General features: G+C 45.2%; 1 protein-coding gene across 1 annotated transcript in view; it reads right to left on the bottom strand.

Annotated features, from left to right (window-relative positions):
- The window catches only part of SMC4 (structural maintenance of chromosomes 4), a 35,439-nt gene that overhangs the window by 4,891 nt on the left and 5,174 nt on the right, over window positions 1-25,374 (bottom strand). The window contains exons 5-21 of the mRNA XM_061575292.1: window positions 24,296-24,472; window positions 22,140-22,304; window positions 21,392-21,519; window positions 17,222-17,362; window positions 16,453-16,603; window positions 15,807-15,971; window positions 14,485-14,718; window positions 13,564-13,749; window positions 11,661-11,822; window positions 9,749-9,977; window positions 8,515-8,594; window positions 7,740-7,892; window positions 6,594-6,720; window positions 5,413-5,522; window positions 4,394-4,473; window positions 3,325-3,469; window positions 866-1,039 (exon numbers count right to left, since the gene is read on the bottom strand). Coding sequence (XP_061431276.1) covers window positions 866-1,039; window positions 3,325-3,469; window positions 4,394-4,473; window positions 5,413-5,522; window positions 6,594-6,720; window positions 7,740-7,892; window positions 8,515-8,594; window positions 9,749-9,977; window positions 11,661-11,822; window positions 13,564-13,749; window positions 14,485-14,718; window positions 15,807-15,971; window positions 16,453-16,603; window positions 17,222-17,362; window positions 21,392-21,519; window positions 22,140-22,304; window positions 24,296-24,472 — 2,607 coding nt within the window. The remainder of the gene's footprint in view (window positions 1-865; window positions 1,040-3,324; window positions 3,470-4,393; window positions 4,474-5,412; window positions 5,523-6,593; window positions 6,721-7,739; window positions 7,893-8,514; window positions 8,595-9,748; window positions 9,978-11,660; window positions 11,823-13,563; window positions 13,750-14,484; window positions 14,719-15,806; window positions 15,972-16,452; window positions 16,604-17,221; window positions 17,363-21,391; window positions 21,520-22,139; window positions 22,305-24,295; window positions 24,473-25,374) is intronic.

Below are 25,374 nucleotides of genomic sequence, written 5' to 3'. Positions count from 1 at the left end.
TTATCAGAGTATGTTTTTTGTTTGCATTCTGACCACAAGTATTGTGGTTAATGCAGACATGAGTCCTTGTAAAAAGGTTTTAATTTGGTGTTTTAACATCTTAACACCTGTTTTGTTGCCAGAAAAAAAAGGAAAAACCTATTCTCATATTTTGGTACTGGCAAAGGAGATCCCATGATGCCCCACAAGTTTAATAAAAAAAGAGGATATTGTCCATGCGAGCAGTGACACCACACTTTTTCAGAGAATTACCCTGGAATATAACATCGCACAACTCAAGTTATTTGAACATCTAGAAGTACACCTTTAACATGACGTGCAAATAATGTTCACTGCCAATCAAACCAAAGTTGTTAAATCTGATTGAAAACACATTTATTCAGAACTGCTTTTTGTGTTTAATTGTTGTCCTTCCCCCCCGCACCTACGATTAGCGCGGTTGGCTACATACGGTGCGAAAGAAGTTCAACGCACATCACCAGCGGTGAACGAGTCGTGGCGCACTTGAATGACGCGACGACACACGTTTCCGCAGTGCACCGACGTCGCACGTTACGAATGTGTCCGTTAGCCCCTGCTTGTTAGCCCCGCTTGACCCAAAGCCATTTTACAATATTAAAGATGCTTTGCGAGGCCCAACGTTTGACGATTCCGTTTCTAGCTCGGAATAGCAAATGGTTGGTGAAAAATTGGCCATTATGGTGCCGGGGGCCCTTCAATAGCTTGCCTCAGATGTGCCGGTGGGAAAGGAAAATGGGTTTCGACGAGCCGCCAATCCTGGCGTAAACTCTAAACACGCCGACTGTGTATAGGGTTTCAATTAACAAAAGGGCACGGCGAGCCAGATGTAGCGTGACACGCGCACCTCTTTGTTAAAGTGCTTCAGCATGCTGTTGAGCTCCGAGATCTTGGTGTCGAACTGCTCCGTTTTGAGGCGCACCGCGAGCTCCTCCTTCTGGTAACCCTGCTCCTCCTCGCTCAGCGCTTTCAGCTCGCCCATCAGCTCCCTCTTCAGCTCCGACACCTCATTTTCTCGCTCCTGAAGGGCACGCACGCGTACGCCCAACCTCGTCAACACAAGCCTGCGTGTTTTTATTGCCTTGTAAGTAAAACTAAAACAACCATTTTTTTGTTAACCAGGTAAAACCCAGAGCTATGTAGTTTTTTTTAGAAGCGACCTGGCCACAATTGATACCTTCAGCCAAGTGGTTTATCACGTGGAAATGTATAGTGGCCAAATACTCTTTAAACGCATGATGTCGATTCTAAACGTGGAGGGAAACCACGGAGGACCCCGAGAAAAATGTATGCTCTCATTGGGAGAGAGACATACAAACTCCAAATATACAGGCGCCAGGGTCAGGATCGAACCCACGACCTCATGTATTACCAGGCGAGGTAGTTAACATCATGGCACCCAATAAGACATTCAAATAATCAAAATGCACCCTATACTTGGTAAGACCTTACATTTTTTTACATTTTCTGCAAAACTAGCACTGCCCATGCAATTTTGCAGGACACTTAAAGAAAACATGTTGGACGCTATTAAATAGGTCACGTGTAGACAATTTTGCTAACTTATTTAATGTTTTTTTTCATTTTTCCAATTTTCATTTGAAATGTGATATCAGCATTGTCACAAGACGTGTCGAGTTGATACTCGCACCAAGCGGTACAGTGAGCGGTACACTGAGCTGTACACCGAGCGGTACAGACAAGAGCAGTACACAGACAGAACGGCACAGAGAAAGCGGTACAGAGCGGTACACCCCACGTTTCAGGGAGCAGCATACAGGAATTACCATTCAACTACTTCTGAGGTCCTTCCAAGTGGCATATCATATTTTATCCGCACAAGGAGGCAATGCACTTTCCCACAGATCCTGTTGCAAATACATTCTTGTTGCATGGCCATCATATTTTTTATTCTCACAACAGGAATATTTTCAAATCAATTGAAAATACAAATATAATAGCATGGCTTTTTAACAGTCATTGGTGCCCAGGCTGAGAACAAATTACAAAAACTTGCCATCCCGGTACAGTAATACCCTGGTTTACACGTCAGGGATGCGTTCCTCAAATGTGCGATGAATAGCAAAACAACGTAAATCGAAGCAGTTTACAGGGTGGTGGCGGCGAAGGCTGAGAGGCGACAGATATGAGAAAGGACAGATGATGCTATCAGCGACGTGAGTGTGTGGGGTTGAGGTGACGCAAATCAGGAAGTGGTATTAATAAAGTGACGATATATTTATAATAACTTAAATTGATAACACGCATTCGATCCTCCGATCCCAATACATGAAAAGCAGGAAACAAAAACAGAACCAGCGCAACCGACCAAACTGAAGAGGGAAGGTCACTTTAAAGAGATGGGTTTTCAAAGCAGACTTGAATATAGCTACCGACTCCGATTGCCTGACTTCAAGTGGCACAGGCGTTCCATAGTTTGAGTGCCACACTAACAAAAGCCCGGTCACCAACGAAAGCACAACCTGGACCTGGGAGTACTGAGCAGTTGGAGATCAAAAGATCTTAAGGACCTTGATGATGGAATATATAAATGTATTAGTTCCTGCAAGTAATGTGGGGTGAGCCATTTTAAAGCCTTATAGGTTAATATCAACATCTTTAAATCCACTCGGAATTTGACTTGTAGCCAATGAAGAGATAAGAGGACTGGTATAATGTGCTCACAGAATGGTGTATGTGTAAGCGCTCTAACAGCTGCATTCAGAACAAGCTGCAGTCTGCCACTACTATGCTCGGAATCTCAACCAGTAAGGCGTTGCAGTAATTGAGTCGGGATAACACAAAAGAATGGACCCGTCTCTCCAAGTTGACAGGTGACAGGAAGTGATGTATTCTGGCAATATTTCTTTGGTGGAAAAATTCTATTTTAACCACCTTAGATATGTGCCTCAAAGGATAACTGATTGGTAAATCTGAACACCAAGGTTTCTGACCTCCCGTGTAGGGCAAACATTGTGACCATCAAGCCACAAACGTGGCGAACCAATTTTAGTAAGATGCAGAGGGGAGCCGATGAATATGGCTTCGGTCTTGTCGGCATTGAGTAGCAAAAGTTTTGTCACAACCATGAATTCACTACTGTAAGTGATGCAGACAGCATCATTCAGCGTACTTAAAGATGACTTGACAGATTCAAACTGAGGATTTCAAACAAACGCTGGCTCAGTACTCTGACCCTAAAGCCACCCCCTGGTCAACAAACGCCCATTTAACATCAGATTGTGAACACCGCAGGCCCAGCTTCAGAGGGCACCTCGAGTGACGAGGTCAACACTCCCTCCTGACCTGTGCATGCGTGGATTCTTTCAAGATCTCCGCAGCCACCTCTTCCAAGCTCTTCACTTCCTCATTGAGCCGCACAATGGCCTGGCGGTTCTCCTCCTGCTCCCGCTCCGTCTTAGCCAGAGCCTCCTCCGCCTTCTTCAAGTTTCTGCTCAAAGTAAAAAAACAGTCAAACGGCCCTGGCAAAGAGGTAGCGAGTTTGACGCTTTCTCGTCAAGGAACATAAGCCATCACGCGAACTCCAGTCATCCTCCCAGCGGCTCTTGGACTAGCCGTCGAATAAAGACGGTCACTGCATCGCGTGCTTTCGAATGCACTTCTGCAGCCGTTTGGAACGCTATAGCTTCCGATATTAGGAAGCCACTGGAGCTATGCACTTTTAAATCTAGATTGAAAACTCATTTATTTAAAACGGCTTTTTGTGTTTAATTTGCGGTCCTTCCCTCGCATCTCCGATTAGCACGGTTGGCTATGTACGGTGCGAAAGAAGTTCAACATACATATGTTGTGGAGGTTTGCAGTTCGAGACAAATGGCACCCCTGGATAATGCAATGGGTCTATTATTTGTAAATATGCGTCGTCTGCTTCGCAGTGGATGTTAAAGACACTGACGCAATTTTAAAGAAAGTAAGCTTGGTGTGCTGGTGTGATGATCGACATTTTCCAAATAGAAATGAAATACTCGCAGATTACTTAGTTTGTTAAATTTCAAGGCAAAAACACTCATTTCTGGCAGACTATACTGGTCTGTGGAACACAGCATCTTCGTGATAACCTTGAACTATAAGACTGGAACAATACTAAACATAGTAAATAACAATTCACTTTTTATTTAATCTTCGCCACTTACGCAACCCCACCCCCATTATCATTGATTTAAAGGGCATTGAGATGTTATGAACGGCGCTAAGCTGTAATTATTATTGCTATTAACAATCCGTGCAGACTAGTTAACTGTCCACCACCACTCATGTGTGCACTGAGAAAGCCTGGGTTTTACACATGTAGATTCTAAACTCCAGTGACTAACTGGCAGGCGGATGTTTGTATGGGGCTCAGAAGGAGACTGACCTGTCAGCTGTTTTGAGGGCAACCTGGGCCTTGGTGATGTCCGACACACACTCGTCGATCTGCTGGTTGATCTTGTCCACCTTTGTGATAAGAAGCACCAGTTACATCAACATTGGTGATCTTAATACGAAAGTACGAAGGTAAATAACAAGGAATGAGGCATGTAAATGCAAGCGATTAAAATTCACTACGATATGTAATCAGTTGCCCTTTGACCGAATCAAATTCCATGGACACATGTGAGATTTGTTTCAGGGAAATTACTTTAAACAATTTACCACCGGCATTCCCCACCCTAGTAACCCTAACAGCAATATTGCTGCATGATGACCAGGTCTATAAATTTCGGTGTCTTACACTGACTAGTGTGGTGAAGTATGATAAAACCAGCCCCATGACCGACGACGTCCTTTATTCAGCAGTAGCATTGACAAAATGCTGTCAGTTATCTACAGATTTTATATGCAATTGTTCGTCATGCGAGAACAAATTTCAAACACGCTTTGCGGTTTTTGAATGTTCTCACATGCCCCTCTGTTCATTGTAAGAATTATTACAGATTCCACCGTCGAATCCATAACTTTTGAAATCAATAATTGATTCTGAAAACGATGATAAAAACATCCATAATATTTTACTAGCCCATAATTATAACTACTGTTGTTTCATAACAAGTTTAAAGGTTTATTTGAAATGTAACTACCCCCACTCAAGGGGGTTTTATATTAAAACTGTTATAAACCACAGCTAAATTCAAATTGCCTCCATGACTCCCATGAGATGCGTCTAAACCAGGGGTTGGCAAACAAAGTAACAAGAGGCGGCATTTTTTCGAATATATTTCAAGAGCCGCAATCCAATGTGAATACGACACGGTGGTCCTTAATAAATAACATCATGAAGCAGCAGCCCTGAGAGAGTTGCATGCGACTCCGGAGTTGCAGGTTGCCAACCCCTGGTCTAAAACTAGAGTCACGTGAATCGCCACCAATGAGCCCCATGTAAGCGCGGTGAGGAACCTTGTCCTGCTGTGTCTTGAGCCGGCCCTGCATGATCTCCATGATCAGTCCATGGATGCGTTTCACCTCGGCCTCGATCTTACCCGTCTGACTAGACACTTTCTCATACTCTGCAACACAAGCATCAATAAAAAAGGAACAATGTTGCAAAAAGAGAAATTTAGAACAATTCCTATCGTTTGCAATTCTTATTCTGTCCATAACTATAACAGGGCCTATGAGCGAATAATCTGGCATGCACCCGATCTCATAAAAACTTGGCAGCTAAGGAGGGTTGAGCCTGAAAGGCGATTGGATGGGCGACCATCATGTACGTTCGGTTATCATAGGTGGCTACAGCAAAATCTATTATTGTACCTTGTTTCTATAATTCCACGCCTATACTTCCAATCTTCACCAGCCTGCATTGACAATGATGCAGTATGGCATGACACTATGGCATAGGGAGGGACTATCATTTAGCAGTAGATGTGTCCCTGATGGCTCCCTATCTGCTGGCTTCTGTACAACTAGTTAAACATTTACAAGGACAGATGCCTGTTTGGAAAGCGATACACAATCGACTTGTGCGAATAATGATTGTTTGCTGTATGTGTATAACAGCATGTATGTTATTTTCTGCATAATGTATTATTTACACCATCATGACTTTGCTAACAAAAAATCAGTTAAATAAAATGTATTAATCATCCAAGGAAGGAAATTGACTTGCCCTGGTCCCCGTTGGCCTCCCTCGGCCAGGCCACCCAGGTGAGAGGAAAGCAAGAAGTCAGCCTGCTTCTACTTTATCATAAACGAGGGCCATGATGTAATTTAATGGTTCAGTAGTGTACAACTGTTGAAAAATAGAAGCTACCATGGTTGTATTGTCTTAAAAAATATATATACTATTTTTATTAACTTTTTTATTTTACCAGTTAAGGCCCACTGAGCTATATAGCTATTTTTCACAAGTGACCTGGCCATAAATGATAGCTCAACGAGATGGCTTATGGAGGGAAAAACCGGAGGACCCGGGGAAAAATCCACACGACCACAGGGAGAACATGAAAATATACAGGCATCAGGAAATCACGACCTTCTGTATACCAGACAAGGTAGTTAACATCTCGCCACCGTGGCAGCCCTAAAATCGCTTGCTGCCAAGTTGCGTCGTTTAATTTCCGCTTCGGCCACCGCACCTTTCTTGAAGCCCTCCAGAGTCTTTTCCAGCTTCTTGAGCTGGTTCTTGTCTGGTGCAGCCGCCACCACGTTGGCCTCCAGTTCCTTCACCTGCAGCTTGAGGCTCACCTCCTGTTCTACCTGGACCTGTCATCAGAGTTCACATTATTATTCTCCTAAAAGTGGCAATACCGCGTTTCTAAGTTGAGCGAGCTCAAGTTACTTGTAACGCTGCGAGGAGGGTCGTGCTCGCTAAGAAATGCGCGTTATTTTCCGTCTTATTAATGGATAGCGCCGATGTGTGGGTTCACGCGTGGCCGACCAAAAGGTATCTGGAAGTCCGATTCTGCCCTCAGGAAGGAAAATGTTCCCATCGCCTCCTATGTGCACTTGACAAACAAGCGGTGCCCCTAATAATTGTTCGGGCACGCAAAGGAGAGCACCGTGAAGCATTAGAATTGATCTTTGCAATTTTTGTCCTTTTTTGCTTCAATTATAATCTAATTATGCTCTCAATGTACATGTCATCAGAAGGAGAAATTCCCATTTGGAAATCTTGCAGCTAACAATGGACCACCATGTGTGAAATAACAGCTTCGCAAGATGAAATTGCATGCCTCCTTCGGTTAGATCATGAGACCTCTGTAGCTATACTCTTCTTCCATCTAACCAAATATGTTTATTCTAAGGGGTGGTTGTCCAGATTAGGCCCACGAACTGATCTGAACAGTGTGCTGACATGTTATTTAGCCTTGATCTACAAGTCAGTAGATTTGTTTTAACAATGTTCAGGATACATGATACTGGGGGAGGCATACGGCAAGTTCAGGTATGGCACAATAAAGACGTAGCTATATTTTTATTTTTGGATACAACTGTTTGAAAGAAGAAATATCTGCGGGAGTGGGCCCAGGGCACTTGCAACTGCCAGCGGTGCGGGGGCCAGACAGACATGGGTACTCTGGGACACTCGAAAATTTCTGAATTCAAAACTCCACAGCCAACCAACGTGAGCAAAACTGGCTGCGATGTCGACCCCCGATGACCCACTCCATTATTGTTGTGGTTCTCAGGCCATATACATTTTGGTATTCATCTGAATCATAAGGTCAGCGAGAACAGCCACCCCTGCATTATGCAACGGGGACTTTTGGGTTGGTGGTTACCTTCACGCCGGCCGAGAGCTTTTGCAGGTTGTACTTCATGTCCCGCAGGCCGGTTTGCAGCGTTTGCACCCGCTCCTCCAGCTGGCTCCTCTGCTGCTGGTACTGCTCCATTTTGGCACTCTCCTCCTGCAGCTTGTGCTCCATGCGCTCCACCTGCCCGAATGTGCCATTCACGGCCACCCTGCGTCACTCACTCCGCTCCACCCCGCGGGGGGGAACTTCTCGCGTAAAATTGTGGCGCGCGACTGTTCATCATTATCAACCATCATCAATCCACTGCTGAATGGCCTCCACGCCACCCCCAAGCAGTCGCCAGCTCTGACAGTCCTACAATTTAGAAAACAATCGAGCCCCTGCACACGAGATAGTGCTATTCTACAAATTGTAGGTACCCTTTGATGAACCCATCTGGTTTTTCAATCCGGTAGGTTCCTCACAGCAACACAACTTATTTATGGGCTCGTTCGTAATGGATCATCTTCAAGTTGATATTGTTTAACGAGGAGAGATCTCAAGTATCGTCTCATATGCAACAGTGACTTGTTTGCATTAATGTAGAACTCTCGCACCGTACGCAGCCGTGCTCATCGGAGGTGCAACTTGAGAGATACAGTGGCCTCCCCCCACCCCCATAACAGAGGGGTGGACGGACATAAAGAAGAAAAGCTTTCAACCTTAGTAGGAAAGCTTTAAAAAACACGTAATTATTTCATATAATTGATTAATCCTTTTAGCACTAATTATTATAATTAAAATGCTCGCAATGCAGACTCACCTCCTCTTGTGGTACTTCATTGACAACAGAAGAGCCCATCCTGCCCTTCATCACCCTGGTGCCACCACCAGACATCGTCCCTGAGCAAAGCAGAGATTATGCTTAACGATGGCATAAAATGGTAGAGCACAATTATTTGGCAACGCACACATATTAATGTACTATTTCCGTTTGAAGTGTAACCGTTGCTTCTTACAGCACATGGATATATATCTTCCTTGGTGTACGTCTCACTCAAATTGAAATCCAGCTGCCATGTAGACACTATATGTCTAAACTGGAAATTGGATTTACACTATGAGACCCCCTTTACCTGTCTCGGGTGTGGACCAATCAACTTCAAGGACAGTGCATATTATTATCATCATCAGAGTTGTTTCTTTTTGTTTGCATTTTGACTACTTGTGTTGTGGTTATTGCAAACATGATGCCTTGTATAAAGGTGTCAGTTTTGTACCAGTTTAAAGGGTAAAAACCTACTACTACTGGAAATTGGATTTCAGAGTCAAGTAATGAACAAAGACCAAAGCAATACCCCAATTACTTGACTGAAATACACCACCTCACCCAAGTTGACTGGCTAGCAGAGAAAAATAGGCCAAAAATACCATATTTGAGGGGATGTATAGAATTCCCTATCGAGGATGTATCTGCCAGCAGCGGCATCTGCAAGTAATTGTTGGACTTGCACCATGACCACCTTTCAATACTCTCGATTACAACTACCCTTTAATTTTTTCCCTTTCCGAGACATCTGCAAGTTGCAGGGTGGGTCCCATTCACTGCTGAATCGAGGAACGTGCAAGCAGTTCAGCGGTGATTTTATTGAGAGGCATAGTACCGTTGTTTTTAAAGACATTGTACTCACCGCAGAGAACTGCAGCAATACAACAGCACAATGTGAAAGCTGGTGCCAAAATGTACCACAGGCCCTCCTGTGGTACATTTTGGCCTTGTGGGAGCGAAATCAGTACGAGTTGCCACTACACATTTGAAACCATTGAAGTTTGACAGCACGATGGGGGTGTTTTCACATTTGTGTATTGTCAGGGGCCGCACGTCAGGGGCCGCACTAAAGGCCATCAGAGGCAGCCGGCAGCCAGCCGGCCTTGCAATGAGGAACACCGACGTACGCGTGCGTCACCGGAATGGTAATAAGTTAACTTTGACCCCTCCCTTGCCAGCAGAGGAGGAGGACGGGGGGGGGGGCGGGCAAGGCTCGTGGCCGGCTCACCGGACGTCTCGATGACCTGGCCCTGCAGGGTGACCACCCTCCAGCGGCGTTGATGCTGGAAGGCGACGCGCGACGCTTGCTCCAAGTTGTTAGCGACCAGCGTGTCGCGCAGGGTGAAGTAGAACGCCGTGCGCACCGCCTCGTCGCTCACGCGCACCAAGTCGAAGAGGCGCAGCACTCCCTCGGGGCCCTGCACGCTCTTCTTCATCGTGCCCTCCCACACGCGCATCTGCATGTGCGGCACCGTGCCAACAATACACCATCGTCCATCGTTAGTATTTGTAATTTTGAGAGAGAGCTGCTGCTGTCAGCATTCTCCTGCCCCGCAAGCACCTGGCCTCCGGCTATCGTCAGCGGAATATCTGTACCCAACCGCCCTCACCGTTCGCGCTCTGTACTATGCTCGCTGAGCTGCACTGGCTTCTGGTTGCCGAACAAATACATTATGAGGAAGCATTCATTACACACAAAGTGCTCGGCACAAAATTTCGATTTAAAGCTTTCGTGACCGCAGGGATTCATCTTCTTGGTTCTTTCGGTAAAGTAACGTAGAAGGGAAATAATAAAATAATAAAAATAAAACATAATAAAATAATTCTCACGACGTTTCGGCTACAACGCAAGCAGCCGTCCTCAGGTGAAGAATGAGGACGGCTGCTTGCGTTGTAGCCGTTTACTCACCGCAGAATAATTCTCACGACGTTTCGGCTACAACGCAAGCAGCCGTCCTCAGGTGAAGAATGAGGACGGCTGCTTGCTTTGTAGCCGAAACGTCGTGAGAATTATGTTATGTTTTATTTTTATTATTTTATTATTTCCCTTCTACGTGACTTTACCGAAAGAACCAAGAAGATGCTCGCCACAAATGAACCACAACACTTCGCTGATCTCATCAAAGAGCACAAAACATAATGCGAACTACGGTCATCCTCGCAGCAGCGGCTTTTAGCTAACCATCGAACAAAGACAATCACTGCATCGCGCACTTTTAGATGCGCTTCTGCTGCCGTCTGGATTGCTCTTCCTTACGATAACAGGAAGCCAACCCCTTGACGCTTAGTCGAGCAGTGTGCGCTCACAGCAATCTGGGCAAACCGGTGGGCGGGCGAGCTTAGGGTAAAGCCCACATTGCAATGAACTTAAAATGCACGACAAACATCCTGCTGTGTCTGAACAAAGTGATGATAAGTGGCCAGGTGTTGGCCAACTAGTAAGTTAAAGTGGGTTGCCTGGCTAGCAATCATTCATTTGAAGGAGGCATTTGGTGATCAAACCGATCTTATCCAACGTGGTGATGAAAGACGTGGTAGCAGCATTTACTAAATGTCTTACATGAATTGGGGTGCAGGGGAATGCGAGTGCCTTCAGATAGTTTTGGATGATATACTGTATATTTCAAAACCAACCAATTAAGCGACCATTATTTGTAATCATCTACTAGACCGTTTTGATGTATTTTAAACAATTAGTTGCAAGGCATGGAGTGACAATAAGTGTTGTATATGGTTTACATTGTTTGCTTTGAGTAAGAAGCTTGTACTTTTTATTGTTTTCCTGGAAAAGGAACATTATGAATAAAATAACAAAGCAGATGAGGCCTAACTGAAAGACATAATGAATCGGCCTCATAAATCAATGAATTAGAAGGATTTAAGGTTGCAATCTTTTATCTCCCATGATTGTGCTTGTAGAATGTATGGTGAATACAAGATTTACATGACCCAAATATATCAAAACATACAGATCAAACATAACAGATTGTGAAATGCACATTTTTCCTTTTGTTACGAATCAATTAAAAAAGTAGTATCGATCCAACGTTTCACGCTTGCTGGCTACGGGGCTGTTTGCTGGCTAGGGAACATCAAGAGTGTCTGTATACAGACCCGATTCCCACGTGCCAACGAGTCACCTTGTCGAGGCCAATGAAGGTGGCAGAACCGATGTTGTGCGTTTTCAGGTAGGTGACGCACGCCTGCGCCGTATCCATGGTGTCCACCACGATGTTGTCAAGTGCACTGCAGCATGACGAAATGGCCACGTCGTACTTCTCCTCGATGGCTCCCAGGTCCCCCTGTCAGATGCAAAAAGAGTGGTGGGGGGGGAGCTCACACAACAGCCGCCGCTGCCAACCAACCTTCACGACCATTCGCTTATGCCAATGTTCTTATTGCAAGGCCCGCGCAGAGTCACTGGCGGGACCCCCGGTGGCCTTTGGTGCAGCCCCTGACGTGCGAGCCCCCGACCATACACAAATGTAACAAGTAAACCCGTAAAAACAAAGTTTTTCACTCTAAATCCTTTATATGCGTGGCGGCTAGAGTTCTCTCGTCCTCTGGCTTGAGATGGCTGCAATCTATGGGTCAGATGATTGTCTGCCAGTATTAAGCAATTGGTAATTAAATATTTAATTAGTTTTCCCTAAACAGTGTAAAATTTTGGAAAAAAAAATTCACGAAAATTAATTGTCACACACAACGAGTCTGTGTGGAAAATGTCAGCTCGATTGGATCACGGGAAGTGGGTTAAAAAACGAGCGAAAGATTTGCACGGTCCTAAGCAAGCACGCGAACTTAATATAAAGGATTTAAAAATATATTTGCCTGTGGAGGACGCGGGGATCGATCCCGCGACCTTTGGCATGGGAAGCGAGGGCGCTACTAACTGCGCTACTCCACCACGACCTGTGGAGGGGTTACGCTCTGGGCACTTGCACTGTGATGTTCAGCCAAAGCCATGAATGCGTTCTATTTGAATATATGTAAAATAAAAAATAAGTTGCCTAAAAAGTGTAAAATTTTGGGATTTTTTTTTCACGAACAATAATTGTCTGGCACAACGAGTCTGTGTGGAAAATGTCAGCTCGATTGGATCACGGGAAGTGGGTTAAAAAACGACCGAAAGATTTGCACGGTCCTAAGCAAGCAAGCAAGCACGCGAACTTAATATAAAGGATTTAAAAATACTCTCCATTTTCGTGCTGCTGTCAAACCCCCAATGGTGGTTCAAATGTCTGGCGGCCCTCTCATTGATGATGTCTGATCGGCGAAAGTGCCCCCCTTCCCCACCCCTCTGAAAATTAGTGAAGAACACTGGCTTATATGGTAATGTTCACGGCAACCTTAGTCAATGCAAAGCTGCCCAAAGGCTCCCCAACGCCGTGTCATTGTTTTACAATACTTCACCATGCAGGTTAGTGCAGGTTCGAGGTGGGGGGAGTAGAAATCAAGCTCATGTTGCCAGGTTCATTGTGGAATACGCAAATCACTGCTTAACCGCAACACCCCAATTGATTGCATAACATGTAATGGCACCCAACTTTACGATGGAAGAAAGATGGAGAATATGAAAACGGAAACGAAATCAAAACCTATAATAGTGATGGATGACAGAATTATGGACAGACAGTGAAACGTTGATATGTTGTGATGCTCTTACAACAGCAGCACTAACCTAGTGTTCAACTCCACAAGGCACTGTTGAACACTGCATCCTTCAAAACATTTAAAACTAAACTATTTTTATTTTAGCATATCAGGCCTACTGAGCAATATAGCTCTTTTTCAGAAGCAACCTGGCCACAGATGATAGCTTATCATGTGAAAATGTATACTGTTAAACGCATTTTTCGAAATTTGGAGGGAAAAACCGGAGGACCAGAAGAAAAATCCACGCAACCAGAGAGAAAGAAACCGCAAACTCCAAATATACAGGTGTCGGGGTTGGGATTGAAATCACGACCTCCTGTGTACCAGGCGAGGTAGTTGTCATCTCACCACCGCGGCGCCCAATGTATGCACTCGTTGCCTGCGTACCAGGCGACCATAGATGCCGGGAAGGGAGCCCTTGTTCTTCTGATCCATGAGCAACTGCAGCACTTTGTTGCGCGAGCGTGAGGCACACAGGGAGCTCTTCGCCTCCTCTGTCTTCTGACGCAATGCTCGCACCTCTGCGCGCGCCGCGTTCTCCAGAAGCGCCAGCTTCTCCAGCTCCTGCTGGGCCTGTTTGGGTCGACGAAACGGCACGGGGCACACAATCCCCAACGTCCACAACGTGCGTGGAATTCAACTTGAGTTGCTTCCTGCTCAAAATGAGCAAGGGACAGCATATGCTCGTTCTCTTTCTATTGCAAAGGTTGGCGTGGATGTGCTACGTAGCTCTCCTGATGTGTTTTCACGTTGTACCACGAGTTGTTCAACACGATGCCCAACATTTCGCTCCACACACTGGGAGCTTGAATTCAGTTCAAAGAAAAGGTCCCAGCACACGGGGAGGGAAAACTAAACTCAACTATTATATTTTACAAGGTAAGGCCCACTCTGAAGCGACCTGGCCACAAATGATAGCTCACCAAAGTGACTTATCATGTAGAAATTTATAGCAGCCAAATACTCGAAACGCATATTTATAAATGCAGAGGGAAAAATCGGAGGACCAAGAGACAAAAATCCACGAGACCACAGAGAGAGAGACAAACTCCAATTATACTGGAGTCTGGGTCGAGATTGAACCCACGACCTCCTGCATACCAGGTGAGATATTGAATATTACGATACCGTGGCACCTCCTAAAAAATCTGACCTCACGTCAAGCAACACTCGGTACAACCCGAAAACACATCGGAGAGCCATGCAGCAAAACTGCGAAAACCTACGAAGCAGTTTTCAACAGATTCGTGTCCAATTAAAAACGAATCAAAGAGCAGCCTTTGCCCCACAGTTCCCCCCCCCCCCCACCTGTGCGAGCTCCTTCTCTGTCGAGGGAATGGTTGCCTCCAGCTTCCGTATGTTTTCTCTCCGCCCGCAAAGGCCCTCGGTGGTGCTGGTGAGGGCCTGCTTGGCCTCGTTGAGGGCAGCCAGGGCCGAGGTGTGGCGACTCATGTACAGGTCCAGCTCCGACTGAGCCACTTCCATGCGGGAGCGCCTCTCGTTCACCTCCTTGCTCAGTGAGAGGAGCTCCTGCTGCTTCACCTGTTAACGGAGAGAGAAGCTGCTCTTAAAAATCTTACACGCCACCGAAACATGGCTCACACTGGCCACAACCCCTGATAAGATTTCACCGACCACGCATCAGATGATCTCTCCGGAGATATATACATTCCTTCCTACTTGTTTATATAGACGCAAAATTATTTGTTTCGTGTTACCAATAATTGACAAAATTAATATGTAATGATGGGCTTATTAACCTTCACTATCCCTCACTGATAAGCTTGGTGAAGTATGGTAAAACACACTTCACGGTCTACATGGTGAGGCCTTCATCTAGCAGTGGAGTGACAAATGGTAAGATTATTTAATATACATGCAGTGATATCGCGGGATGTCACTGTGCAGTGCCGGCCCTAGAGAGGGATGGCGTGCGGTGTAACGACATCGCGGATACCACAGTGGTGTGGGTGTAGTACCAGCCCTAGAGGGGCCTGGTGAGCGCTGATTGATTGCGCTGGATGGCACCACGCTTGGCGTGCAGTGCCAACCCCTACAGGACAGGGTGTGGGAGTGCCTGCCGAATGATGAGGTTACTAAAGGCCATGGCACTCTGGTTAACCCGAGAGGATACGTGACCAGTTAAGTCTACAAACGGGCCCAAGTGGGGGCTAGGGGTGGTCACGTGGTTAGCATCCAGATCCTTTCCGAGGATTCTGGAAGGTGGGCGTGGCCAAGGGCAGAGCCAGCCATGCCGCAGAGAATAAGCCGGGTCCTCCAGAGGGACCCGCGTTGTTCATCCTGAAGAAACCTTCGTTTACGTTCTATGTTTTCCGTTCAACGAGTCTCCAACACTCGGACCTGGACCTGGTCCGTAGTAGCTTGTTACGTTGTAAATAGTGTAGTTAGCCTGGTGGTCACCACCACAGGTTGTTATTCTGTTAAGGGGAAGTTGCGACTCAGTTGAACTCACTACATATATATACACATTTTGTATGGAATGGATCGTCACGCGACAAATCACAATTCAAACAAACTGTGGTGGTGGTGTGAATGGTAGCCTGCTAATTGGCACGGTCAATATTGGAAGTGTACTGGATTCAATAATAATTTCCATGAGCTGCGGGCACCTCCTTCTCCTCCTGCAGTCCTTTGGTCTCCTTCTCGAAGTTAGCCATCACGGTTTTCAGCTTCTCCTCCTCCACACTCTTGCTGGCCTCCAGCTTTGCCTTGCACTCCGTCGAAACTTTGATTGTGCGATCGCTCGCTGCCGGAACGTTGCGGATTTCCTTCAGCTGTGGAAATGTAAATCATTGGGCACATGAGCGTAAGATGAACGGGTGTATAGATGCGTACCTTCCCGTCACTACCAAAACTCTACATAGTGTCGTAATTGGAAGCAGCACCTATGACTAAATCACCCAGAATGCACCCGATCTTATCAGATCTCGATAGTTTAGCAGGTTTGAGCCTGCAAAGTGCTTGAATGGGCTTCAAGACATCATTATAGGCTGCTGCAGGGCTACGTGGTGGGCAGCAAAGGGCAGTGCAGCAAAATCAAATGCTGCATGCTCACATGCCTATCATCCCCCACACCTTCAACGAACCCGCACTGGCGACCACCAGCACAGCGTAAAGAAGCTCTCATCTGGCAGTATATTGACAAAAGGGTTGCTCATGTGCAATAGGTATAGAAAACTTCAGAGTAAAACAAAATCATGTTCCGCACACGTTCTCACTCTGGCGTCAGAGCAGCTGATATTGAACTCGGCCCACCTTGTCTGCATCCTTCACCAGCTGCTTGGCGAGCTTCTTCTCCTTGCTGGCACAATTCTTCAGGTTCTCCCTCATCTTAACATCTTGCAGGTCGTACTGTACAAACGTTTTCTTGTGCTCCTCAATATAAGCTTTGATCTTGTCCAGTTTCCTACGATGAAACAAGTAAAGCCCGTTAGCTAATAATAATAATAAAATACAGCTTTGTGGAAAGCAGTAGCAAAAATACAATCAACGCTCCTTTATTTGAGGTAATGAATTGAGAGGTACATTTACAAACTAATAAATAACCCTGAAAGTTTTAGTCTCTGGTAAGACACAGCAGCAGGGGTTTGGTGTTTTAACATCTTAACACCTGGTTTATTGCCAGAAAGGGTAAAACCTATTCTGATAAGTGGGTTCCCAGTTGTCCGAAACAGTCCGAAACAGAATATTTATTTATCATGGAGAAATTTGATGAGATATGAAGCTCTTTTTTCACAGCTGTCCAATCAGGGCAGGTCACAAAGTTCTAACAACAAACAATGCAAACAACGATAAGAGTGCAAAGTTGACAAAAGGTAGATAAAAGTATATTCGTTCAAATTGTAAAAGTATACAATTTCCCAAGATTGGGCAAGGCTTCAAAACAGGAAAAAGAGATCCAGGCCACAAAAAGACAGTCCCTCAATAAAATCGCATGTGAAAATTGTAGTCAGAATCAGAACGTTTTTTTACAGGAGAAATCCCATGTGCTAAAAAGGTCTTTTCCACAGAGGTCCCTCCTCACTTGTCGATGGCCTGCAGCTCCTTGGCCTTGCCCTTCTTGGCTTGCACGAGCTCTGCCATTTTCTCCCTCAGATCCTTCGACGCCTCCTCGATGTCCGCCTTCTTCCGCTCTTCCGCCGCAAGGGCCTTGCGAGCGGTTTGCCTGAGTGCGATGAATAATAAAAAATGCGTTCGTTTGTTCTAGACTTAATGAGTGTGCGCAATGGACAAATTGCATTCCTTTATTTTTCCCACAGATAACGTTATCCGACGTTTACTGATGTCATTGTCTTTCATTAATAGTAATGCATAACAAAACGAGTTGTGAGATAAGCAATTCGTATACCTACGCTGGGCGAGAAAATATGAAAGTCCAAAAACGTAGGTGTAGATATGATTATCTAACCGATACACATAATTACTTACTTATCTACCAGTTATGTGTTACTTATTTATTGGATATTTACTTTTGTTACTTATTTACTTTTTAAAGTTCACTCGTTTCCGGTTAGTTTGCTTTCTTTGTGCACGTTATGATTTTAATGTTAACAATTGATAGTGGAATGCATTACAAATGTAAACTTTGTATTAATATGATGGAATTAAGCTGCGGTAACGAAATTAAAGATATGAATGCATGCGGGGTATATGGAAGTGCGGGCTATCTGAAATCTGTTATAAACAAAACGATATTTTTGCGGGGTATATGCGTCTGCGGGTTCTATGCGTATGCGGGCAATATTCGGGAAAATACGGTATAGAGTAAGTTACTACTAGTCAGTGGATACTACGACAGTCGGTAGATATAGTTGGTAGATACCACCGTAGAGCGAGTAAATACTACTATCGAGTCAGGAGATAATACTAGTCAATAGATACCATTACAGTCCGTATATACTGCTGCAGTCAGTAGATATGACTATAGTCAGAGGATACTACTACGGTCAGTAGATACTACTGCAGTCAGGAGATACTAAAACAGTTAGTAGGTACGATGGAGTCAGTAGATACTACTGTACTCAGTAGATACGACTGTATAGTCAGTATCTACAACTAAAGTCAGCAGATACTATTATAGTCAGTAGATACTACTGTAGAGCCAGATGATACTACTGTAGAGCCAGATACAATAGTCACTATAAAGTACTCACTCTATTGTATGTAGGGTGTGTAGGTATATATGCCTAAGGGAGGTAAAAGATTTTTTGAGGGGGGGGGGGGTCGACAATTTTGGAAACATTCTTGATCAACTATTTACCCCCCACTATTTTATTACTTTTTGAGTCAGTACTTCTGCGAGCCTCTTATAATTAAGTTTTGTTGAGGGACAAATGGACAGACAAACGGAACTTCGGGCTTTCACAATAGCTGAGTATTTGTGTATGTATAGGTTATGTTTTTAAGAAAAGTTTTGAAATATATTTTTCCCCCGGACAACGCCAGGTACTTCCCGCTAGTGGACACAAATAACCCTTTTAATAAATACACTGCTGGATCAGGGCCTCCCTCAAGTCACGCTGGTTATATAACCATACTCTTTGGTTCTTTCGGTAAAGTCACGTACAGTGAGGGAAAAAAGTATTTGATCCCCTGCCGATTTTGTACGTTTGCCCACTGACAAAGAAATGATCAGTCTATAATTTTAATGGTAGGTTCATTTTTAACAGTGAGACACAGAACAACAAAATCCAGAAAAACGCATGTCAAAAATGTTATAAATTGATTTGCATTTTAATGAGGGAAATAAGTATTTGACCCCCTCTCAATCAGAAAGATTGCTGGCTCCCAGGTGTATTTTATACAGGTAACGAGCTGAGATTAGGAGCACACTCTTAAAGGGAGTGCTCCTAATCTCAGCTTGTTATCTGTATAAAAGATACCTGTACACAGACGCAATCAATCAATCAGATTCTAAAAACGCCACCATGGCCAAGACCAAAGAGCTCTCCAAGGATGTCAGCGACAAGATTGTAGACCTGCACAAGGCTGGAATGGGCTACAAGACCATCGCCAAGCAGCTTGGTGAGAAGGTGACAACAGTTGGTGCGATTATTCGCAAAGGGAAGAAACACAAAATAACTGTCAATCTCCCTTGGCCTGGGGGGCTCCATGCAAGATCTCACCTCGTGGAGTTGCAATGATCATGAGAACGCTGAGGAATCAGCCCAGAACTACACGGGAGGATCTTGTCAATGATCTCAAGGCAGCTGGGACCATAGTCACCAAGAAAACAGTTGGTAACACACTACGCCGTGAAGGACTGAAATCCTGCAGCGCCCACAAGGTCCCCCTGCTCAAGAAAGCACATATACATGCCCATCTGAAGTTTGCGAATGAACATCTGAATGATTCAGAGGACAACTGGGTGAAAGTGTTGTGGTCAGATGAGACCAAAATGGAGCTCTTTGGCATCAACTCAACTCGCCGTGTTTGGAGGAGGAATGCTGCCTATGACCCCAAGAACACCATCCCCACCGTCAAACATGGAGGTGGAAACATTATGCTTTGGGGGTGTTTTTCTGCTAAGGGGACAGGACAACTTCACCGCATCAAAGGGACGATGGACGGGGCCATGTACCGTCAAATCTTGGGTGAGAACATCCTTCCCTCAGCCAGGGCATTAAAAATGGGTCGTAGATGGGTATTCCAGCATGACAATGACCCAAAAAACACGGCCAAGGCAACAAAGGAGTGGCTCAAGAAGAAGCACATTAAAGTCCTGGAGTGGCCTAGCCAGTCTCCAGACCTTAATCCCATAGAAAATCTGTGGAGGGAGCTGAAGGTTCGAGTTGCCAAACGTCAGCCTCAAAACCTTAATGACTTGGAGAAGATCTGCAAAGAGGAGTGGGACAAAATCCCTCCTGAGGTGTGCAAAACTGGTGGCAAACTACAAAAAACGTCTGACCTCTGTGATTGCCAACAATGGGTTTTACCATCAAGTACTAAGTCATGTTTTGCAGAGGGGTCAAATACTTATTTCCCTCATTAAAATGCAAATCGATTCATAACATTTTTGACATGCGTTTTTCTGGATTTTTTTGTTGTTATTCTGTCTCTCACTGTTCAAATAAACCTACTATTAAAATTATAGACTGATCATTTCTTTGTCAGTGGGCAAACGTACAAAATCAGCAGGGGATCAAATACTTTTTTCCCTCACTGTAGGTGAAAAATAAAATTAAAATAATAAATAAACTTACGACGTTGTGTCCCACAGTTAGAAATAACTGTTGTGTCCCACCTGATGACGGGCGCTTGTGTTGCGCCCGAAACGTCGTGAGTTTATTTTCATTATTTTATTTTTATTTTTCACCTACGTGACTTTACCGAAAAAACCAAAGAGTATGGATTCTTGCAGTCACAAAAACTTCAAATCTAGTATTTAGCCATACTTCACCAAGCTGGCCAGTGCAGGCTAAGGAATTCTGGGAGCAGAGCAGGAGAGCAGTGGAGTACAATAGAACAAAGAAGTGCCATCTGCTGCCCACAACATAACCCCGCAACAGACTGTAACAATCTTGAATTGAAGTTTTCTGTAACACTTAATTACTGAAGACAATATTAAATCCTAAGAGAGGTGGTGGCCCAGACTGAGGGGCCAAAAACCATGTCCAGGGCACTCGGTCAGCATCAGCGAGATCCTCTTTGAATAGTCAGCTGCTTGTAACTAAACCGGACTCTTGAGTTTAGCGAGTTGATCATCTCTGCCCATCACCAATGACTGCACAAAAACACGATTTATTTTGCATATCATTCAGCCTATTCAAGCCATGAAAATGTTACCCTGATTGAAGGGCAAAGGTGACAATCTTAGCCATGGGAGTTCCAAAATTGTCCCATATCACCAAAAAATAAACTTAACCCCTTCCCGTTCAGATGACGTACATGTATTTCAATGGAACGGGAGCATAAGAAAAACTAAAATAACTTTATCGGTACTGAGGCTCTCACAAGGCTGTGCGGGAGGGCGTGTGGCAGTTTGGCGCAGCTATCATAAAGTGGGGTCGTGTCGCTACAGTTCTCTGCGGTGAGTACAATGTCTTTAAAAACAACGGCTCTATGACACTGAAGAAAAATTATGCTTAACCGCTTGCAAATTCTAAGATTCAGCAGTGAACGGGACAGACCCTGCAACTTGCAGTTGTCTCGGAACGGGCAAAAGTTAAGAGTTAAATCCCAGCAGCTGGCTTACATTTTGTGTTGAACGAGGCTGTTCCTGAGCTTGGTGATCTCATTCTCGGCCATCAGGAAAGCCACAGCGTTGTTCTTCTCCGCCTCCAGCCCGTCTTTCTCCTTCTCCACCACCTTAACTCGGTTCAGCTGCATTATGGCAGAGCCCACAATCACAAGCATGCACGCACTCTCATCAACCGTAAATGCTCACCGGAAGCGGCTAAGGATAGTTAGGGATGCCCGACAACCAAGCCACTAAACCCAAACATTTCCTCTCTAAATAACCCACTATTGCCAGGGCTAGGGAATCTAGGGCAGAACGGCAGGACTTGGCTTAATACGACCTGTGTGTGTGGTCTGACAAAGGTATTTGAAAATGTTACTCGTGGGGAGCGGTAATGTCGCGGTTAGTGCGCCGTGCTAAGAGCCAAGCGACCCAGGTTCGATTCCTCCTCAGGGCCAATACCAATGATGAATATATGAACCAGTCCTGGGCCTCCCCTAGATCGACTGTCTCAATGAGCACCTTGCGAGCTGTGTAAACATCGCCACAGGGGAGACAAAGGTGACCGGGCGTGGTGCTGGCCTAACCCACCCCCCTCATGTGCCATGCCGGCCTCAATAGGTGCTCGCCAACAGCAATTGCCCCAACAGTCTGTTAAGGCTATGCGGGGGAATCCTCATCTTTGTTGTAGTCCAAAGGTATTTTAAAAATCCTACTCAGCCCCAAGCGAGCAAATGTTCATGCATCCAAGCACCATGCCCACCTTTTCTCCACGCAGTTCGTTGAGTTGCTCGACGCGGCGGCAGCAGGCCTCGATGGCTGGCTTGAAGCGACCCGAGCCGATGATGTCCTCCATGTACTCCAGCATGCCCTCGTCGTGCTCCGTCTGCGCCTTGGGTTTCATCAGCGCGATCTGCTCCACCTCACCCTGCACACGCAGCCCGCCCCCCCCCCGATCCAGACACACCGGCTTGCAGTTGAAGACGCCCACAGACATCTGTACGGCTACGGCCTTTGAGAGTAGTGTTCAACTCGCTATTCGCGAGGGGCACATTCCGGAGATGCTCGTGAATGTCACATAAAATTATATTACCTTAAATGCATAAATATTCTTTCTTATAACTTTATCTCATCACTTTATTTCTCTCTCGATGCAGTCGTGAAGAGTTCCAGGTACGATTCGCGAATAACCACAAATTCGTGGATGGCAAGTTCGTGAAAAACGAGGGAATTCTGTGATTTTACATGGTTTTAAAATGACACGGACCACGCTCGCCTTTCTGATCTTCGAGAGAACCATGCTCGTGCCAAGTGTCTTTGCTCTAGCTCACAGCACTACAACGTAGTTCTCTACTTTCACTGTATGACTTTTGGTGGCCGTTCCTTTAGCCGTCTCACTCCAATGTTACGGAACGATCTCCCAACTATCGTCAGAGCTGATAGTTTTGCATTTAGATTTTTATTAAAAGCCCCCTCTTTCAATACATGTCATTGTATGCAACTACATGAGATGAGCATGTTAGCAATCGGAATAATAAGCTTTTATTATTGAAAAAATCGTCAAAGGGTATATTTGCCTTGCCATTTTTTATTGTCTCGTATATTATATTGTGTTGGGCATTCATGTACATTTTTACTCGTGAAAATGCTCTGAGACACATTTATTAACGTGAAGTGCAACGTGCAAATAAAGGATTGAGGAGTTGGCAGAAATGCCAAGCAGAGAACGGGCTAGCACCTTGCACTCACGTGCGAGAAATAATACATTCATAAACTCTTTGTAGATACGATAATTTCAGAAAGAGGTTTTGGGTCCAGAGAAAGGGCCAATCAAACTGCAGCAGCAAGCTAACATTGGAGGTTTCAGCAAGTGCCCACGCCAATATTTACGTGCTGCTACAGCAGGAAAGGCAGTATGTCACTTTGAAAAGATACATTTTCACCCGCAAATTACTTACTTGGGAAAAAAGTGCATTGCAACATGGCCTGCTACAGGCAGACTATAGCAACCTGTAAAGTAAATTTTGTAGAGAATAGCCTTTGTGTTGTAATAATGGTGAACACAACATTTACCAAATACACATTGGCTGACACGCTTTAATCCATATGGTATTTTTGTATTCATCGCCATGAGCTACCTCCTGAGATGAAAATACAACCGTCAACCTGACTGGGGGTCCAGCAGTGAGCGTGCGCTTCTCCACGTGCCACTGCGGCAGCACAGCATGGTCTGTAACTCCTGACATACCAAATACAAACCATTACGTGCTGCTACAGCTCCACGAGGCCAGTCATTTCCATCCCAATATCTACGTTTTGAGAAGAGTCATCAAAACGACGGAGCTTCACACCAATAGCCTTTACAGGTAACTCTCGATTATCCATTTATCCAGGCCAACCCTCCGTTCCCCATTATCCAGGAAAACCAAGAATTGACTGTACTTTGAAAAACGAAGAGTCCACACCACAGTTAAAACTACTAAACTAAAAACTATCTATATTTTACCAAGTAAGACCCACTAAGCTATATAGCTCTTTTTCAGAAGCGACCTGGCCACAAATGAGAGCTCAACTAAGTGGCTTATCATGTGGAAATGTATAGCAGCCAAATACTCAAAATGCACATTGATTCTAAATGTGGAGGGGAAAACGGGAGGACCCAGAGAAAAAGCAAGGCAACCACGGGGAGAACATGAAAACTACAATTATACAGGTGTCAGGGTCGGAATCGAACACACAACCTCCTTCATACCAGGTGAGGTATTTAACATCGCCACTGCAGCACCAGTTCCTCAGTGCGCTCCACATATACTCGCAGCCCCCTTGCACCCGGTCACAATGACTGGGAGGGTGTCTGGCCAGCAGGAAGGGACCCATCGCTCTCCCGAACTATGAACGAGTTCCTCACGGCAGCAATACCTGCAGGATTAGGAAGCGGTTGTGGTCCAGGTCTATGCCGTGGCTGCGCAGCAATTGCCCCACATCGCGGAAGGTCGCCTTCTGTCCGCTCACGGTGTACGATGACACGCTGTCCTTCGTCGCCGAGCGGGAAACAAAAAACTCGCTGCCCGGGATCACCTCCAAATCGTCCCCCTCCTGAAAAGGCACAGCAGGCTCGCTCGCAAACCTCGTCGTCTCTTATACATCAGACATCTTTATACATCAGACGTCTTCAAGTCACAAACACTTATTTTCCACTTTTGGAAACTATTAAATAAACTGCTATTAAACTATTATTTTACCAGGTACAGCCCACTGAGCTCTACAGCTCTTTTAGAGAAGCGAATTTGCCACAAATGACAGCCCAATGAAGTGGTTTATCATGTGGAAATTCAAAGTAGCGAAATACTCTTAAACGCCATGTTTCTAAATGTGGAGGGAAAAACCAGAGGACCCGAAGAAAAATTGACACAACCACAGGGAGGAAAACATGCAAACTCCAAATAAACAGGCGTCAGGGTAAAGATCGAACCCACGACCTCCTGTATACCAGGCGAGGTACTTAACATCTCGCCACCGCGGCAGCCGAGTCGTGCCCAGGCTATGGTCAGACGGAGTCGAGACGTCAGCGTGTTTCGGATGTCACATGCAATTAACGCATCATTAGTCTTGGCCCGGCTGAGCCAATAGTTATATGCAGGTGTCTTGGTGAGGCCAGCGGAGCGTGGTGTGGTTCCAGCTCAGCTTGGATGTGTCAGTGGAAAAGCGGTGAGATATATTAGAACAAAGGGGGGGGGGGGGGAACCTACAACTCTCTAATTTTATTCATACGGACTGCCACCACACGAGGCTTACAAAATGGTCGACATATTTATCCATTACCGTAATATTATAACCTCACTAATGCGCACTGAAGGGGGAATGTTTAACCCAGCAACATTGTGTTTATAATTGTAGTGCACTCAGTCCCTTCTGTCAGTGCAGGGGCCGTGTTATATTCTGTGAACACGCACATTACTTCACATTACTGGATAACTTTAAGGCATAAGTTGTGTGGC

Source organism: Lethenteron reissneri, chromosome 58 (assembly GCF_015708825.2).
Source record: "Lethenteron reissneri isolate LAM-NWPU_2019-01 chromosome 58, ASM1570882v1, whole genome shotgun sequence".
Lineage (NCBI taxonomy): Eukaryota > Metazoa > Chordata > Hyperoartia > Petromyzontiformes > Petromyzontidae > Lethenteron > Lethenteron reissneri.
The sequence above is the reverse complement of the archived record's forward strand: the minus strand, read 5'-3'. Positions and strand labels throughout refer to the sequence as shown.